Source organism: Culicoides brevitarsis, chromosome 3, assembly GCF_036172545.1.
Source record: "Culicoides brevitarsis isolate CSIRO-B50_1 chromosome 3, AGI_CSIRO_Cbre_v1, whole genome shotgun sequence".
NCBI lineage: Eukaryota > Metazoa > Arthropoda > Insecta > Diptera > Ceratopogonidae > Culicoides > Culicoides brevitarsis.
In genome coordinates this window covers 31,063,465-31,083,453 of record NC_087087.1, presented here as the reverse complement: position 1 = coordinate 31,083,453, position 19,989 = coordinate 31,063,465, and the positions used below count along the sequence as shown (strand labels likewise).

At 26.6% G+C, this 19,989-nt stretch overlaps 2 protein-coding genes across 4 annotated transcripts in view; both read left to right on the top strand.

Annotated features, from left to right (window-relative positions):
- The window catches only part of LOC134835903 (protein pangolin, isoforms A/H/I/S), a 70,878-nt gene that overhangs the window by 35,010 nt on the left and 15,879 nt on the right, over positions 1 to 19,989 (top strand). For 2 of the 3 annotated variants that reach the window (XM_063850908.1, XM_063850907.1), the window contains exons 5-9: positions 7,505 to 7,616; positions 11,467 to 11,554; positions 12,942 to 13,025; positions 13,085 to 13,231; positions 19,184 to 19,382. In XM_063850908.1, the coding sequence (XP_063706978.1) occupies positions 7,505 to 7,616; positions 11,467 to 11,554; positions 12,942 to 13,025; positions 13,085 to 13,231; positions 19,184 to 19,382 (630 nt within the window). Of the gene's footprint in view, positions 1 to 7,329; positions 7,444 to 7,504; positions 7,617 to 11,466; positions 11,555 to 12,941; positions 13,026 to 13,084; positions 13,232 to 19,183; positions 19,383 to 19,989 lie in introns of those variants that run through there. The other variant, XM_063850909.1, reaches the window with a different exon arrangement.
- On the top strand, positions 13,573 to 17,870 carry LOC134833423 (probable cyclin-dependent serine/threonine-protein kinase DDB_G0292550). Its single transcript, XM_063847737.1, has 2 exons — positions 13,573 to 13,914; positions 16,464 to 17,870. The coding sequence occupies exon 2, from the start codon at positions 16,692 to 16,694 to the stop codon at positions 17,868 to 17,870; it is 1,179 nt and encodes a 392-aa protein (XP_063703807.1). The 5' UTR covers positions 13,573 to 13,914; positions 16,464 to 16,691.

The window sequence follows — 19,989 nt, the reverse complement described above, 5'->3', positions numbered from 1 at the left end:
AAATCTTTAATAAAATTCCAAAACAACTTTAAAAACTTCTCAAAAATACAAAATTAAATTTTTAAAGTATTCTCCTCTGATCTCGATGAAAAATCATTAGAATCGAAAATATTTTCCAATTTAATTTGTAACTTGATCCATTGCATTGAAAGAACGAGCGAACAATCGAAATGTAGTCGAACATCGAACAAACAACAATAAAACGTCAAGAATTTCATTATTTTTACTGGCGTGCCTTTCCATGTCATGTCTTTTCATTCCTCCTCTCCGTGTATCGGAGTTCCATTCATTGTTATTCATTCAAAAGGTTGTCGTATATTGAAATAGCAACAATGGAGAAAAATTCAAAAAATTTCCAGATTAAAAAGGAGGAAAAATTTTTTTCTATTGAATCATTGAATTTAAACTCATCACGTTAAATATTTAATGGAAGATTGCTCATCTTATAAAAATTATTTTTTTTTCTTTAATTAAAAATTTCTATTAAGTTTTTTTTTATTCGCTTGTAACGTAAATACGAGTAATTAACACGAATATTAATTATGCAACCCCAATTTTACACTTGAGCGTACCAACCGACTCGTTCTTAATCGTTGAGCTTTTTCATTATAAAATTTGCGGTACAGGAGACGCCATCTTTAAGTTTTACGTCTCTCGTATTCCGCATGCTCCGAAATTATTAAAGTTGAGATGAAAATGGGTCCGACGCGATGATTACAAGCTTAACGAAAAATTAGGCTTGCAAATAAATGAAATTACGCCTGTCGTCGTCGTCGTCATCAAGAAGTAATCATCGTAATAAAGGCAATAATGTTCATTTTTCCCAGTTCTACATATTTTAATGCATGTCATACGCAGTTTTCCTTTGATCTTTCGAAATAAAAAAAAAATAAAATTCCCTGCCTTGTGCATTGCACGCCTGCCATACGAAAAAAACAACAACAACATGGCAAATAATATCGAGGGTCTCCCCTTAAAATAAATAAATATGTAGGTTTTTCCTCCTTTTTTCCTTTTCTCTCGTCGTCGAATGCTGCCTAAATAAAAGTAAACATTATTTTATATTAAAATATTCACGTTTACTCCGACGTACGACGGAAAAATTACATTATGGCGTACATCACATTTTATCCCATGTCATCAGTCAGGAACACCTATTGCTGATGGCAGTAATTTCATTTTTGCTCGAATTTGTTTTTTTTTTTTGCTTTTTTTGAACTCGGGTAGCGGCGCAAAAGTGAAGGTGCGCGAAAAGTATGCTAATAAGAATGAAGGATGTTTGAGAAGCAATTTATTTTCTTGAACATTTATTTTTTTTTCCTTTTCATGTTCTTTGGAATAATTGCTCATTTGTTTCCAAGTTTTTCTTCTTTTGTGGCGTTATTAGATGCACGAGTAAGGATGAAAGAAACACGTGTTCCAATTATGATTGGTGCGCACCTTTTTAATGAGATTTTCATCGCGAATTGCTGAGCAAATATGAAGACTTTAATTATTATGTGATTTTGAATTTGTTACGGAGTTTGATTCGTTTTACGTTTTTTTTTAATAATAAAAAAAATAATTTTAATTTTTTAAAATTTTCTTTGAGTATATGAAGTTATCGTTTAATAATTTTCTGCTAATTTTAAATTAAATTTTCATATTTTATTTTTTTTTCTACAAATTTTGTTGAATGAAAAATAATATTTAAACAATTTTTCACCAAAAACTGGATTGAAAAATAATTTAAAAGCCTTTAATTTTACAAAAAAAAAATTTTTTTATTTAATTTTAACATTTAAAATTAAATTTGTGCAAGAAAAAATTTTTTTCCAAGAAAAAAAAAATAAAAATATATAATCTCAAATTTTTGCAGTTAAAAATATTTCATGAAAAATAAATTAAATATCTAAATATTAGTTTATTTTAAATTATTTTTGAATAATAAAAAATTAAATTAATTATATTATTTTTTTTTAATTTTTAAATAAATTTTCAAATGATAAATAAATATTTAATATAAATTAAATAAAAAATAAATAAATTTTAATATTTATTTTTATTTATTAAAAAAATATATAAATTATTTTCTTAACAAAAAAAAAATAAATTAGACTTCAATATTTTTTTTATTTAATTAATAATTTTTAAATAATGTTAAATAATTTTTGTTCATAATTATTTTTATTAAAAACTGCAATTTTTATGAATAAAATTATTTAAAAAAAATAATTTTTATTTAAAATTTAATTTTTTTTTATTATTTATTTAAGCAAAATATGTTTAAAAAAATTCATAAAAAAAATTTTTTAACTAAAAATTTTTATTTTTTTTAATAATTTTTTTTTTCTAAAATAAATAATTAAAAAACTTAATTTTTAAAGTTAAAAAAAATTATTTATTTAAAATTTATTTTTTTTGTTATTTATTTCAGCAAAATATGTTAAAAAAAATCATAAAAAAATTTTCTAACTAAAAATTTCTATTTTTTTTAATATTTTTTTTTTTCTAAAATAAATAATTAAAAAACTTAATTTTTAAAGTTAAAAAAAAAATTTCAATTTAAATAAAAAAAAAAATTTTAATATTTTTAGTACTTATTTATTATTTTTATGAATTAATTCTGAATTTTTCTTAATTTTTACTATTTGAGCTTAAAAACATAAAAAAATAATTTATACTTCTTCAATAATTCAAAAAAAAAAAAATACCTCTTCATTCTCGAGTATTAAAAGAAAATTTTCCCGCAAACGTAATTTCATCAGTTTTTTGTTCTTTATTAATATTATCACGTCCGCTACTTATGTCTTGATGAAACACCATCAACTCTATTTATCGGAACATTGTTTCACTTTTCTTGACTACTATTACAGGCGAAACCACGACGCGCGCGTTTATCAAATAAAATTATCTATAATTTAATAATGCTTGCTTTTACGACGTGCTCAAGTATTTTTCTTGACTTTTTACCTGAAACGAAAAGAAAATTCGAGATCAATTTACTGATTGATTGATTGGATTATTGAACCAAAAAAAAAAAATCTCCCTGAAAGTTGGGAAATTCAGCGGAAATTAAATTTTCACCTCGACAAAGAATTATTATTAAAGACCTCTTTTTTATCGAGGGTGCTTTAAAATATCGAGACAATGGGACGATTAAAATATCGATTTTTGTCCCGAGCTGATAATAATAAATGTTGATGAAAACTTCAAAGGCATTCCATGTCAAAGTGGTAGGAAAATGAATGAATAGATAAGCGTTTTTGTGTCTGTGTGTCTTCTTGTCTACCCTTCGAGTCGAGTCTGGAGAAATTAAGGCTACAAAGTTCAAAAGAAAATGATAATTTGAATTAAGGAAACGAGAGAGAAGTACAAAGGAAAAACTTTTTGAAATTGATTCTCTTTGTGTCGTCTCTCTCTAAAGAAAATTTTCTATGGAAATTGTCGTCGACGTAGCGAAACGTCCTTGTAAAGTTTTCAGATTTCAAGGGAAAACGTCAGACGACGACTTTAATGTCTTTTCACTTGTTCAACTTTAAAACTCTTCTCCATTTCTCGACAAAACAAGACAAAAACTTTTCAACTTTTTTTTATCATGTTTATTTTATCGCTCGAAGTTCGATATCAGGTGACACTATTCCATAAATGGCCTTTAACAAGACGACAAGTTTTGATAGAACAAATAAAAAAAAATTTTTTTCGAGACATTTTAAAGCAGGTACAATTTCAGAAAAAAAAATCGAATCAAACCTATTAAAACATCATTAAGAGACGTTATCAGTGTCTTTTTATCTAAAAACAAAAATGTTTATCGATAAAACTTAGCCCACACTTTTAATAATAAAAAAAAATAATCGTGCGTGCGCTCGATTTCGACGACGACGACAACTCGCTCTGTGTGACTTTTCTGTAACGCAGCTTGAAATAAAATCAAGTAAATGGTTTGCGTCATGCTATTTTTAGGAAAGCACTAAACTCGGAGCGTTTATTTAAGCTTAGGATGACAGAAAAATGATTTGTTTTTCGATGGAATGGGGATTAAAATTGCTTTGAAGATCATGACGATAAGGATTTATGAGGGATTTGGTACGAAATAAGAGCATTTTTGGTGAAATTTGGAACAGAAAGTTATTTGTGGATTTTTTGTCGATTTTAGCAATAAATTAATGATTTTAAGTTAAAAAATTAAATTAAGATAATATGAAAAAATATTTAAAAAAATAATAATAAATTTTAATTTAATTAATTTTAAATAAATAAAAAATTAAAAAAAAATATATTTGAAAATTAAATTTAATTTTTTCTAAATTTTTCAAATATTTATTTTTAATTTTAAATTAATTTAATTAAAATTTATTATTTTTTTAAAATAATTTTTCATGTTAATTATATTATAAAATTTAATTAAATTTTAATAATTAAATTTTTTTAATTAAATTTTTTTTAAAGATTATAAAATGTTAATAGTTAAAAAAAATTGAATTATTTAAATTTTTAGCTATAAATTTTAAATTAAATTTTTAACATTAAATAATTAAAAGATATCTTTTTGAGAAGTTTCAAAAATTTATTTAATTTTTTTTATTAATAATTGAATTTTGTTAATAATAGTTTTAATTTATTTCATCAACAATAAATAATAATTTGATTTTATTATTATTTTTTTATTTTATTTTTAATTGAATAATTTTTTTTAAATTTTTTTTGAAGTTTAAAAAATTGCTAAAAGTTAAAAGAAACACTTAACATTTAAATTAATTTTATTTTAATTTTTATTAAATTTTCAGGAATGAAAAATCTTAACTTTTATACAACAATAAATTTTTATCATCAAAAAATATTTTTTTTGAGGCCCAAACTGCTCAAAAATTATATACCTAAATATTAAAAAATTTAAAAAAATAAACTTCATTTAAAAACAAAAGAAATTATTATTTAATTAATTTATTTAAATAATTTTAATTTACTTTATTTATTATTTTTTTAAATTTAATTTTATTTTAAAATTATTAAAATTTTAATTAAATTTAATGAAATTAATTACACAAAATTTATTTATTTAAAAAAATTAATTTATTTAAAAAAAAATGATTTTAAATAAAATATTTTAATTTTTTGACGAAAAACTCTCAAAAAAAAAAACGAGACACCATACAACAAAAAAAGTCAAAATAAAATTCGAAAAAAAATGCTCAAGCCTGTTCTCTCAAAAAAATCCACTACATTTATTTATATTTACGCATATATAATCACCGTCATCATCATAACTAACTAACAAGACACTAATAAGGCATATAAATTCAAAATAAAATTAAAAAACAAACATATCAAGCACGAATCCGTTTCTTCTTCGAGTCTCATCGTCTCATGAATGACAACAATAAAATACAAAAAAAAAGTAAAAAAACGAAATAAACAAGTTCTTGTTTGTTACATAAATATTCCTCCATCCATCTATTCATCCTATTATTCGATTTTACTCGTATTGTATTTATATTTAATCGTCTTTAATATCAAAATCTGATAAACCTCCGTTCACCGAAACCGAGCCACAGAGAGAAGAAAAGAGGAAGAAGAATAAAATTTTTCGTAAGAAGACTACTTACTCGGCATACATACTACTCAGAATCCGTTTAATCTAAAATCTACCCTCCATATTGTTGTTTGTTGTTCTCCCACTACTGCCGCACGACGCGCCGTACAGCAAAGAATGAGGAGTGTGCGACGTGTGGGTGGAAATGGAAAAAATGTATTTCCATGTATCGAAAAATAAAGGACGGCCTTCGGATTTTATCCAATCGAACGAGCAGAATTGTTGTGTATTACTTGAGTTTCCTCCGAAAAAAATTTTTTTTACGAAAAAAATTAGATTCTTGCCACACATGAAAATTTAATAAATGTGTTTTGGTGAAAATCTCTTAAAAATGTTTTATGTCCGCAATAACTCATAAGCGTAAACGACATAAATTGTCACACTGACATTTAAATGAGGTATATTTTGCATTTTGCGGCAAAATCGTTGTCGCCAACACGTTATGATTTATACGTTTTTTGGAGTCGACTCGGCGACAACAACCGACCGACACACCATAATCACACTGCCGGTACTTGATGGAAATTTTATTATTTTGATGGTGCAATTTGACAAAATTTTGTTAACGAATTAAGAAAAAATTGCGACATTTTTTTATTAATTTTTTGTTGAATATTTTTGAACATTTTTTGTGTAATTTAAAAATATTTTTTTTTATTTTTTAATTAAATTATTCATTTTTTTCAAACCCTAAAATATTTTTTAAAAAAAAATTAAAAAAAAAATAATTTTTCACATTTTCATACTCCTCAATGCAGTAAAAATTTTATTTTGAATTTCGGAAATTTAAACAAATCGATTAATTTTTACAATTTTCGAAAATTTACTAAAAAAAAATATTAAAATTTAAAAAAAAATAACAAATTTTGCTTGTGAGGAGTACGAAATTGTGAAATTTTTTAAAAATATTACTTTTTACTTAATTTTTTTTCAATTAATACTCTCAAATTTTCTCTAAAAAATTAACATAAATTTCCTAAAAATTTATAAATTTAAAATTCTCTTAAACTTTATTTATTTATTAAAATTTTGTAATTTTTTTGTATTTTTATAAAAACTTCTCAATTTTATACTCCTCAAAAATGATCGAAAAAAATTTTTTTTTAAATTAGGTACTATAAAATTTTCATTTTGCAAGTCGAAATTTCTTTAAAATTACTTAAAGTTTTAAATAATTTTTTAGCAAAATAATATTTTTAAGATATTTTAAAATTTTTTTTCACAATTTTGTACTCCTCACGAACAAAAATTGTAAAAATTTTTAATTCACTTTTAAAATTTTAATATTTTTATTAAATTTTTTAAAATTTTAAAAATTAACTTCTATCGACGAAATCCGAAATCAAATTTTTAACCGCTAAATGCGAAACAAAGTAAACAACGAACGAGAGCCATTAACAAAGCTTTTTATTGCTAATAACATGTGTGTATTTGTGCAAATGACGAGCAGCGACATGTATCTTTAACAGACAGCTAAATTCCTGCTGTGCTAACATTTTTCTTTAGCTTTTTTATTGTTTTTAGAATAATAAATTTTTGTTTAAATGCCTTCAACATTTCTAAGGTTTCTAAACATCGCTTAGAAATGAACAATTGGTTCATTCAACTGACATGTCGCCAACAGCTGATTAGCAAAATGGGGGTCTTTTAAGTACTTTCGAGTCTTCTTCGATGACTTGAGTTGAGATTTTGTTACTTAATCCTTTTACGATCCTCAAAAATGTCAGTTTTGGTCAATTTTGTCAAAACAAATATTTTTTCGGGATAAATTTTGGATTTAAAAGTGAAATTTCGTACTATTTAAAGCTTTTAAGAATAATTTTAGAAGAATTGGGATGATTTTTGCTCCTCCGCAAACGACGCAGGATGTAAAATTCAATAAATTTGTAATTTTTGATAATTTTTCTAATAATTTTTTTCTCTTTCCAGGCCAACAAAATGGGATTATCGCCGTTTTTTTGTCACAATGGAGATCATCTGACGACGCCTCCTCCCGCTCATTGTGGAATCCCACCCTATCAACTAGATCCAAAAGCAATAGGTACGTGCCTTGTAATTATTTCCGACGACAACGTTGAAAAAAAATTTCGTCATCTGTCATAAAAATTTGTCGACCTCTATACTTCCATCGAGTAATATAAAATTATTATCGTTCCTTATCTTATCACTTTATCTCTCTCTCGATTTTATGTACATGGTCTTTAAATGTGGAACAAAACGTCGTACATAACAATTACTCGAGCGCAGATCTAATCTGCGACAGAAAAAAATATTAAATATATGACAAATTTCATGCGATTTTATCGCGGAAACATTTTTCGCTTTCAAAAAGGGTTTTTTTCTGAGCTAATCAATCAGTCAGTTGCATAACGAAAAAAAACCCTTATGTGCACTTTTTTTTAACCCAATTTGAAATTAATCTCCTCTTGTAGTATTCAATTCCGGTAAATGGCATGATGCGTTCGGATTAAAATCTAGATTTTAAATTGAAGCAGTGACGTCGCAATTGTCAATCTGTCAATAACGAACATTTCCCTCTGCGACGTCCCTGGCCAAACCATATCAATTACGTAATTTTACAATATTATCAAGTTCCAAACGGAACGAACGAATGTCAACAAATTGTCACATAATTTAAATACGAAAAAAAGGGACAACAACAACGGGGTTTATGACCCTTTAAATTTTTCGTACTCAGCAATGCCTGTAATAATAATGATGTCTCTTCGAGTTGTAATAGCTTTTCAATTTTTTGCTTGCCTGCATTTTCATTCAATTTTTAATCATCATTTCTGATGACACAAGTTTATAATCCGGTGTCTGTTTTTTGTTGAATGGAACGCTAGCAAGAGCATCAATGCACACTGGATTGCGTGTGTTCTTCAACAAAAAATAATACGAAAGAGGGTTTAGAATATTTCAAGCGAAAGTAATTGATAGACAACAACAACAGCTTTTTCAGTTGTAAAAATGTTCGTGATTGTTTGTTGATTTGTGCGCTTGAAGGTTACCTCGAATGAATGAATTTTGGTTTCTGTCTTTAATTTACAAAACCTCAAAGTTTTGCAGAAATTCATAAAGAAATCCTTTTGTGCACCTGTTAAGCGGAAAAATCACGGCTTGTCATTTTGTTTTGTTATAAATAATAAATTTATCGTTTTAACTGTCAACATTGTCCCGCTTTGTCATGTGGTTTCCTTTTCCCGTTTTTTTTTTACTCCTTCAATAAAACGGTTGACTTTGATTAAAAATTGATTCGCATTCGTTGCGCCATTTTATCGGGCGAAACATGAATTTTGTAACCGCAAACGACGACAAATGTGTCTAATTGGTGTCTTACCTCTTTATTTTGTTGGATACTTTTTTATTACACATTGCGAATGATTGAGCTATTATTACTTATTTGCATATTTTTTGTTTTCGACAGCAACAAACAGGCAGCGAGAAATTTTGTTTGAACGGATTTTTGTTCGGTTTTGTTGTTTTATTTGAACAAATAATGGCTTTATAAATGTTACTTGTGTGAGGTACCTGAGTCATGTTTGCTCGTTGTGTTTAGTTAAAATTGAAGGCAGGGATGGAGTTAAGAGTTACTGATGATGGCTTTTTAAAGAGATTCGAAGTTTTAAGCTTGAACTTGAGCATAACGGGGTTCACCTTAGTTCGTTCTTTGTATGGACCATAAGCTTTTCAGATAGATTTCATGAAGATATTCACAAGTCAAGTTTTGTATCTTCTATGAAACTTTTCTTCTTACAACATGATAATGAAGTCCAAGGATAAGTTCATTACTAAAGCCTTTAAAGCTAGATTTTAGAATAAGATTCATGATGCGATATCGACTTCGATAATCAGAGTTTGTCAAAGATTTCTTTGTCATTTCATTGAACACTTTTACCTCTTTGTACAAAATTGGTTTTATTTGTGATCTCCTTTGATATTTTGCTTGGCTTTTCATTTCAATTATTCAAAAATTAACACAAAACCCTTGTCCACAAATAACTTCTGGTCCTTTAAGATTTGTTCAAGTGATATAATGGAAAAGAAAACTGGCATGTGAAGAATCGTCAAGCCCTTGTTATACTGTTGCCATGATATCACAGTTTTTTTAGTTATTTTTATATTAAACGTTCATTGATTTGGTTCACATTCTTTTCGGGATAGTTTTAGCTTTGGATTTCAGCAATGGCATCATTGTGTTTTAAAGGTACCTTGATGGTCTTAATTGATTGTTACTCCTTAATGAATAGGACTGAACATCTCCGACATGTTCTATGTTGACTCTTAGATAATCAGACAAGAGACCTTTGACACATTTATAAGTTAATGAGGACAGGTACATTAAAGTTTATTCTTTGTTTGACACTCAATAATTCAGTTTGTTTCAACATATCACAGATTCTAGTATACCAATTTGATTCAGTCAGTGATCTTAAAGCTTGATTTTGTACTTTTTGTAATTCATTCAAATCAGAGTTATTCCTGTAAAAGATAAAAAATATTTATTTCTTACCAAACTCAATACAGCCCTTCCATGCCATGTCACTGCTCCAACTCACCCAACAATTTGTTCGTCTTTGAAGCGGGTTAACACTGACACTTTTGTAACACGTTGTATAAAGCAGTAAAAAAGCGACACACTTCATAATACTCACCTCATAACATGTGTACTTTTTTGTTGTTTAAAGCCACTTACTTAAAGTCTTTACATCTTACAAATGGGTAATAATAATATTCAAAAAAGATTTTAATAATTCACGTTATGCTAATTTGCAAATATAATTTTTGTCTCTCTAGCTTTTTGAATATTTAATGAACTCTCTTAGACCTGACTCTTCTAGTTTTTGAACCATAATTCTCTTGTCAGCTAATACTTTGTTACGGCAATAAATATTTTATAAGTCGAACGGTTGTTTACGACGATAGGTAATAATAGCTCGATAGTTAGACATCGTCATTTACGAGTTATCATCCCAATAACAACTTTTTATCAGCGAACTTGTCGTCATGTGAAAATGTATTAAACTTGATGATTCAATGCTCTATGGGAAAAAAGCAATTTTCACATAGAATTTTATTGAAGTAGTGCATTTTCTAAAGAGTGCAGTAATTTGGGTACAAATGCTAAAATCTGAAATGAAATAAAACAAAAAAAATCCTTTCAAAAAGTATACAATCAGATTCAAGTACCTTAGAGTCGTCGTCGTCGTAACGACACTTGGGGCAACATTTTTTAAATTATTAATATGTGCATTTTTTTGTATAGTTGTTGTCGACAACTCTCTTTTTTTTGTTTTGCTTATACGTACATTTATTCCAATTTCAATGCCCTCTTAACTTGGCATGCTTTTATAACAACAACATACGAAACGCAATAATATGCCGGAGCAATTACAACTTCAATTCATTTATGTATATATTTATTTATACGAACCCATTGCAATTGTCAACACACCCATTTCAAAAAATCTTTTTTTTTTATATTTTACTCGAATGATCTCGCGTTCACCTCTAAAATATGTCACATCAGGGATTTGTTTTGTGTTTAACCAAAAAATTGTATAATGACGATTTTTTTTTGTAACTGGAGGGTATGTAATATGTATCTCTCTCTCCCAATTGTCGTTATAAAATTCAAATAATTCGCTGAAGGGAGTAAAATAATGATTCAAATTCTTTAAATGTAATAATGAATGGGAAAGTTCTCACAAGGACTTACTTGTTATTATTTGTCGTTGTCGTCGTCGATGTAATTTGGAATTTTTCCATATTGATAGACGTAATTTGACTAATTTGTCAAGTGCTCTTCAATTACTGTAAAAAAGGAAAATCTTTTGTTGAAGGAATTTTAAATTAATTTTTTCATTTTCGTTTTCTTCTTCTTTTTTTAGGTTTATCAAGGCCGGCGATTTATCCGTTTTCTGGCCAGTATCCCTATCCCATTCTAAGTCCCGACATGTCAGGAATGGCAGCGTCATGGTAAGTTTTAACAGTTTTTCTTAACGTAAAATTTTGAATTTAAGGGTAGATTTTTGAAATTTTTGACGGTTGAAAATTATTTGAAGTGAAAAATTGTCTTGAATTTAGCTTAAAAATTTAAAATTTATTAAATTTTTTAAATCTTTTAAAATTCTTAATTTCAGAAATTATTTTGAAGTACTTTAAGAAAATTTTCTTAAATTTAGCTTTAATTTAATTTTTTTCTGAGATTTTTCAGAAAATTTGTATAATTTTTTTAGAATTTTGCATTTTAAATAACTTTTACTAAAATTAAAGTTTTTAAGAATACAGTATAATCTCCCAAAATGGGCACTCAAAATTCAAATAAGTGTACGAAATAAGATTTTTATTCTCAAATTGGGCACCTCCAAATTCATGAAAATATTTATTTTTTCAAGAAAAATTTTTAATATTTGATCAGTTTTACCTAATTTTTTTTAAAACTAGCTGAATAAATCATATTTAACAAAAAATTTCAACAAAAATAATAATTTTCTTTGAAAAATTAAAAAAAAAATTATTTTCTTTTAAATAATCAAAACTTTGAGTGTTTTGTAGACTATACACTTTTTTTATGACATTTTAGGTAATTTTACACCATTTTTTATTAAAAATATTCTAAATAAGCATAAAACTTGAATTTTTGTTAAAACTTTACATTTTTGAGGTAAAAAAGAATAAGCCGAATCTCAGAGTTTTAAAAAATTTTGGGAGATTATACTGTATTTGTTTAAGTTTATTAAAATTTAAAATTATAAAAATTGTTTAATACTCAAAAATGATAAATAAAATAAAATAAATAAAATTTTAAAAATTTAAAAAAAAGTCAAATTTTAAAAATTTTATTGATCACATTATACTTTTAAACATCTAAAAAACTTTAAAATATTTTTTTGGGTTTTTATTTAAATTTTTAATCAATTTTTTTCAATTTTAACAAATTTCCTTAAAATGTTTAATTTCAGTTAAATTTATAAAAAATGCAAATTATTAAAATTTCTCAAAAAAAAAAAATTTTTAAGTTAAATTTAAGAGAATTTTTTTAAAGTACTTCAAAATAATTTCTAAAATTAAAAAAATTAAATAAATTTTTAACTGAAATTTGTTCAAATTTTAGAGTCAATTTTTAAAAAGTAAAAAAAAAATATTTTTTTTTAAATCAAAAACTTTTCTTTAAATTTAATAAAAATTTAAAAAAATAGTTTTAAAAACAAACTCACCTGAAATAAAAATTATTTTTGATATGAATTTTAAAATTTTTAATAAAAAATTAATTTATCCTGAAATAAATTTTTAAATAAAAATCTGAAATTTTAAAAAATTATTAAAAAAAAAAAAATTAACAAAATCTTACCTTTTTTTTCAGGCACACCCCTAGTTTATATTCGCCTGGATCAGGCTTTAGAAGTCCTTACTCATCGTCATTACCAATAAATACAACATTATCTAGGTAAGTCCTTGCAAATTTCCTTCTTCAGTCAAATCTCCTAATTTTGCATATTTCTGCAGTGATTTTTATAGATTTTCACCGAACAACTTACTGCCTTCTGTACATTCACATCATGTACATTCACTTAATTCGCATTCATCGATAATCGGGTCGGGTGTAAATAATAAGGAATCGACCCACGATAGTAGTAATCATAGATATGGAAGGTAAGTTAAAGGACATTTTCTCCTAAAAAAAATCGAAACTTTCCTCATACTGCTCGGAAGTCCATCTAAGTTTCAGTACTTGAACCCTCCGCATGGTTCAATGAAACCCTTGGTTTTTTTCAACAGATGGATTAGCGCGCGCCAAAAAGAAAGTAAAATTCAAACAGGTTGGCCATAGACACAGACAATGTTATTTTTACCCTAGTTTCTCGCCGTACGAGTTACTTGCGTCGTCGTCGTTGTCGTAGTCGAGCAAAAGGGATGCGGAATACACTCTCTACAGGGACACACGAATAAAATTTTGTATATTATTGCCTCCCAATTGAAATAGGAAAATAATTTTGCTCTCTGATTGTGAGTGTATGTGTCTCATACCTCCGCCGCTGTATAGACACATACACACGACACATGACAATCCGTACTATTTATTGTTGTTTGGCTGTGTAAAAAGTTGCGATTGTGCAAGAATTTTTCATCATCATCATCATCCTCATCAACAACAAACATCAACTCAAACGTCGTACGCTACACGCCACACTGAAAAATTTGCTCGTCTAAAGTATTTCAATCACCATCAGAATCCAACTTCAAACAAAACCTGTGCAAAAATAGTGAAATTTTGTAAATTACTCAAAGCAAAAAGTGCTGAAAATTACACGAGCAAAAGGAGGAAGTGAATTCAAGTAAATAACAATTATCCCAGAGAAACAAGTGAAAAATTTTTTAGGGAACAATACGGAAATTCCATTGTTCCCTAAACTGCTTCAGAAGTGAGCTTTGAAATTGTCGACACATTACAAAAAGTGAAAAATTACAGCTTTGCCTGTAAATATTTCATCCTTTGTCATTTTCGTGAGTGCTTCCATCAAATCAGGAATTTATAAATTGATTGGAAATTTCTCTGTACAGAAAAAAAAATGCATTTGTGCATTGTTCGGTCCCTCTCTCGGGGGAAAAATATGTAAATCAATGTAAATTATCATTTATAACGAGGATACGAATGCGCCATTCATCCGATTTGATAAATTATTGAAGTACTTCCTGCATGGCGTACGTGTGTCCTGTAATATTAGGACGACTCCCGTAGATACTCGGGCGATTCGCACGCGTGTTAACTGATGGTAAACTGGTAATAAAATCTATTTTTCGACGTACCTCCGAGAATGAACCTCATCATCCTCATCATAAATATAATCATAGACAAAACGGGCCAGACACACACAAACAGCATCGATTGTTGTTATTACAATTCATTTCTGTTTGTGCGCCGCGCTCGCAATCCACATCGTCTACCTACTTCTCGTCCTTCGTCGTCGTCGCGCGCTCGAATCGTCCCGTTTTTCCCGTGTACACATTTCTTCTTGATGCTCGACTGATGTATGATTGTCTCTCTTCTCGCCTATCTCTACATCTCCCTACGGCTCTTCGCGTACACCTATAACTCGCGTGCGTGTGTGTGCGAGACCGACGAGGATATTTACTGCACATCCATCAAATATGTATTTGTGTGACAAAAAGAACCTGTGGATTGTGTGCAAATAATATTGATTTTTTATTTAGTCATGTCACTACAGAGGGCATTCATTTCATTTCTCACAATCATCGGCAAATGAAATGTGTGTCTGTGTACAACTTTACGGGAAAAACTTTTCGTCTCGTGTGTGTGTGTGTCGGTGTGTGTATATGGGTTAGAGTCGAACAAGGAAATACGGGAAATGATGAAAATTTTTTTGATTAATTGCATTTTTTTTATTAGAAATTGATTGAATGAATCAATTAATTTTTCATAAATTTGTAATTTTTATTGGTACAGGGTTGCCAAAAATTCAAGTTTTCTGAGATTAGATTTGTATTTTTTGGTTTTGAACAAATTTTTTAATTTTTTTCTGATTAAAGTTCATTTACCTCATACTTTTTTACTTTAAATAACTTAAAGTTTGATATTCAGGGTTGCCAATTTTTTTTTTATTTTCTAATTTTTTTTAAATTTTGAATTAAATTTTAATTACTTTTAACATTAATTTCTTATTTTTTTTATAATTCAAAATTTTTTATATTCAGGGTTGCCAAATGTACAAAAATTTTTTTTTTAAATTTCGATAAATTTGAAAAAAATATTAAAAATATTTAATTTTTCATTGTTAAATACATATTTCAAAATTAAGTTAAGTTTCAAATTGTCTGAGATTTTTTAATTTTTTTATTGAAACAATTGTTATTGGCAACCCTGAATATATCGAATTTTAATTCTTTTAAAAAAAATGAGAAATTGATGTTTAAAAAATTTTTTATCTTTACAAAAATAATTAAAATAATGATCAAAATTTAAAAAAATAATAATTTAGAAAATAAAAAAAAATATTTTTTTTCATTTTTGGCAACCCTGAATATCAAATTATGAATTTTACATTTTAAAGACATTACTTATATTAAAGTTTTTCAATTCAAAAACATTTAGAAAATATGAAAAGCATTTTAAAATTGTAAACCTAATGAATTAATTAAAAAGCTTAATATTATGTTTAAAAAAAACTTTTTTTTTGGCAACCCTGAATAATAAAATTTATAATTTTTAAAAACATAAATTATAAAAAAAAAGTTAAATTTATCAAAGAAATCAATATTTTTTAATATTTTTAACTTAAAAATTTATTTTGAAGTGAAAAAAATAAAATTTGAATATTTGGCAACCCTGTATTTAAATATAATATTTTTTTTTAAAGTGAAATAAAATAAAAAATACATTTTTTTATTAATAAAAAAAATATAGCTTTAATAACTTTAAATTTCTTTCAAAATGAAAACTTTAATAAATATTTTTATTTTAATAAATAATTTTAAATATTAAATTTTTGGCAACCCTGAATGCCTTTAAAATTAAAATTTAATTATTTATTTAAAATAAAATTAAATTTAAATTAAAATTAAATTAAATTTAAAATTATTTTTTATTAATTTTTTTTAAATATTTTTCTTTAAAAAAATTCAAGAAATTTTTCAAATTAAAGAAAATTTCCTTCAACTTTTCCGATCAATTTCCATCCCTCCCTATCGTCGTACAACACAAAAGTTGTGCATGTGTGCGTTCCTCGTATATATCCCGAAATCGCGTATGTTTGTGTGCGTTGTCAGTGTGTGTGTGTGTGTGTGTAATGTGTATTAAATCGACAATTTTCATCGCTCATTTTAAAATAGATAATAATTTAAATGGCGTTTTTTACCTACTCCACAGTGACAATTTTATACATACAAAAATTTTCTTAGTAGTTTTACCCGAAAAAAAGCCAACTTATCGCTCCGGAAAAGAACATGGAAAACAATTTACTGTGGTGTCCTAGTGTTAAAATAGAGTCTAAATCTAAGATAAGAACATGAATAACTTTGAGCTTATAGTGTATTAAAAATAAGGAAAAAAAAATCATAAATTTTACGCGAAATTTTCGAAAACAAAAAAAGTGATATGGATTTGTATAACGAACCGCTGAACCTGAGTGTTCGCAGTAAACCGGTTGCCGTAGTTCCGCCATCGTCGAGCACGAAGAACCTCGATGAACGTGGCTCGCCTCCGCGAGATTTTCACTCTGACGAGCCGGAGGACGACGACTCGACGTCAGACACCCAAACAGAAAATATTAAGACTGCTAGTAGTAATAATAATGAATCAAGTCGAGGAGTCGCTGCCGCAGAACCAAATTTAGTCACTGTCACGAGCTTAGCGAATAACGGGCTGCTCGAGCCGAAAATGAAGCAGTTTGAGACGCAGTCCGACGACGAAGAAGACGAGGACTCGGATAGTCGGAATACGTCGCCAGCATCAGTTCCTTACCAAAAATCTGCGATTTCGGCCATTCTCACGGCTTACATGGAGAATTTCCACGAGCATCAGCAGTCTTTGGATGCCGCAAAGTTACATTTGCAGCAATATCTCAAACTGACAAATCAATATTTGCAAAAATACGCAGAATTGGTTCCGTCGGGGGGTGCGGGGGACAGTGCAACGACGACGACAACCAATGCCAGTAATGCCGTCGGTACGAATATCAACAATAACAACAACAACAACAACAATAACAGCAACGATACCATCAACAACATCATCCACACGAACATCCTCACGAACAAAATCACCACAAACAATTTAATTTCCATAATTAACAAATTGCTGGAACAGAATATCGTATCGGAATTTTATTTCAAGCACGCCACGGCATTTCAGGAGCAGCAAAAACTCCGACAGGACATTATTTGTCACGACGAATTGGATTATGATGGACCGAAGGGTGGCGGCGGCGGCGGCACGATGCATGTAATGGGCAACGGTGCTGCGTCGATGATGGGTATGGCGACGGGCGGCATGTTGGGTGGCATGTTGCTGGATCATCTGTCACTCAATGCGACGCGCGATAACAATAATGGAAATGGTGCGAGCGGCATTTCGCGACATCAACAGCAGCAGCAGCAGCAACAACATATGCTAAGTGATAATAATAATAGTAGTAGTAGTAGTAGTTTAATGACAGCAACAAACTCCGTGCTTGGGGGCATCACAGGGTTAGCGGCGCCGTTGTTTATGAATCAATCGCACGCCAGCAAGCTTAAAACGATGAAAAATTTAGCGATGATTGCCAGAGAAAGGTGATCCTCACTTGAACGTTTGGTTTTTTTTTGTGGTTTTCAGTTTTTGGAAAGTTTCGATTTTTTTTTATTTTTAATTTTTTTCATAGGCTGAAGCAATGAAGAAAAAAATATTTTAATTTTTATTGCGAATTAAATTTAAAAATATTAAAAAAAAATTATTTAAAAAATATTTTAAAATTAAAATTTATTTTATTTAATTATTTTTTATTTATTAAAATTCTTATTAATTAATTAATTAATTAAATTTTATTATTTTTTTTAAGAATATTAATTTATAATTTTTTTAAATTAAAACTCTGTATTAAAAAAATAATTTTATTAAATATTTATATTTTTAAATTATTTTTTTTTATTAATTTACATTTATATTTAGGTTTATTTATTAATTTTTATTAAAATTTTTAATTTGCAACATAATTTTAAATTTAATTCAATTAAATAATTTATTTATTTATTTACAATTTTTAATTTATTTAAAAAATTTTTTTTTTATTTAATTATAGAAAAAATATTTATTTAAATAAATTTATTTTTTTAAAATCAAATTAAATTTAAAAAAAAATCATTTTAAATAATTAATTATTATTTTTTGAATTGAAATTATAGAAAAAATATTAATTATAATTTTTTTCATGTTTTAAAGAATTTTAATTTTTTAATTTAAATAAAGTTTTACATTTTTGTAAAAAGTATTTATTACATAATTTACTTTTTTTTAAAAATTTTTTTTAAAATAAATTTTATCATTTTTAATTATATTTTTTATTTACAATTTTTTTAAATTATTAATTAACATTTTTATTTTTTTAATTTGAAAAATATTTTAAAATTTAATTCAATTAAGTAATTTTCTATTTATTTGAAATTTTTTATTAATTTTTTAAAAAATTATTTTTTTTTCATTTATTTATTTTTTTTTCATTAAATTTAATTTAAATAGTGAATTACTCTTTAAATTGAAATTTGAAAAAAAAATTAAAAAATTTTTTTTAGCAAATTAATTTAATTAAATAAATTTAAAAAAAATAAATATTAAAATAAAATTTTTAATTTATATTGTTTAATTTAATTTTTTTATTTATTATTTAAAATTAGTTAATTAAAATTTTTATCAATATTTTGAATTTTTTTTAAATATTTTTATTAGAAAAAATTTTAATTTTGTAAATCAAATTTAAAAAAAATTGAAATGAAGTCTAAAATATTTTTCCTCATTGCTCAAGCCTTTTATTTATTTTTTTCTACAATTTTAAAACGTTAAGACAAACGATCATGACACTAATTGATTGAAACTTTTTATTTTTATTCTCGCAGATCAAATTCCGATCAAAAAAATTCATCTGGTGCAATACAATCGGACAGCAAAGATTCAATTAGCAATGAAAAGAAGAAACCCCACATCAAAAAGCCTTTAAATGCATTTATGCTGTACATGAAAGAGATGAGAGCAAAAGTGGTTGCGGAATGTACGCTAAAAGAGTCAGCAGCCATCAATCAAATACTGGGTAGAAAGGTAAGTTTGCTTTGTTTTTTTTTTATATGCATCAATTATTGTCTTTTTTATTATTTTTTTGTCTTCTTGAAATTGATTTCGGCGCCTTAATTCCCCTTCCCCTACTTATAGCCCCCTTCGTGTAAAAAAAAATATTATTATTATTGTTTGTTTTATTGTTTTTTTTTTCATCGTCATTAATTATGGAAAACATAAACTTTGATTTGCCGAAAAAAAAATAATATAAAATAATTAACAAGTTGCATGCATTTTTCTTTAATTTTTTCGTTTTGCTAAAAGTCTATATTTCATGATCGAGAACAAACATAAAAAAAAATTAAAACAGGCAAGCAAGCAGTAGTTGTGTCTCAAGTTTTTTGTTTGTTTTTTTTTTGTGCATTGTAAAACCGATACATTCATTAAATATTCATTGATACCTTCTGACAACAACGAAGTAAAGCACTACTCGGTACATTAAAAGTGCATGTTCAGCATTAAGTAAAAAGATTTTTTTTTATAAAAGTATCTTGAGCGTTTTTTGCCTACAATGTTTATAAATATTCAGCGATGACATATATTCGAAAAGCTAATACTTAATAATAATAACAAAAGTGCATTTATTTAATAT

Coding starts and splice junctions, on each gene's coding strand:
- LOC134833423 (XM_063847737.1), top strand. CDS start 16,692: ATGGATTTGTATAACGAACCGCTGAACCTGAGTGTTCGCAGTAAACCG.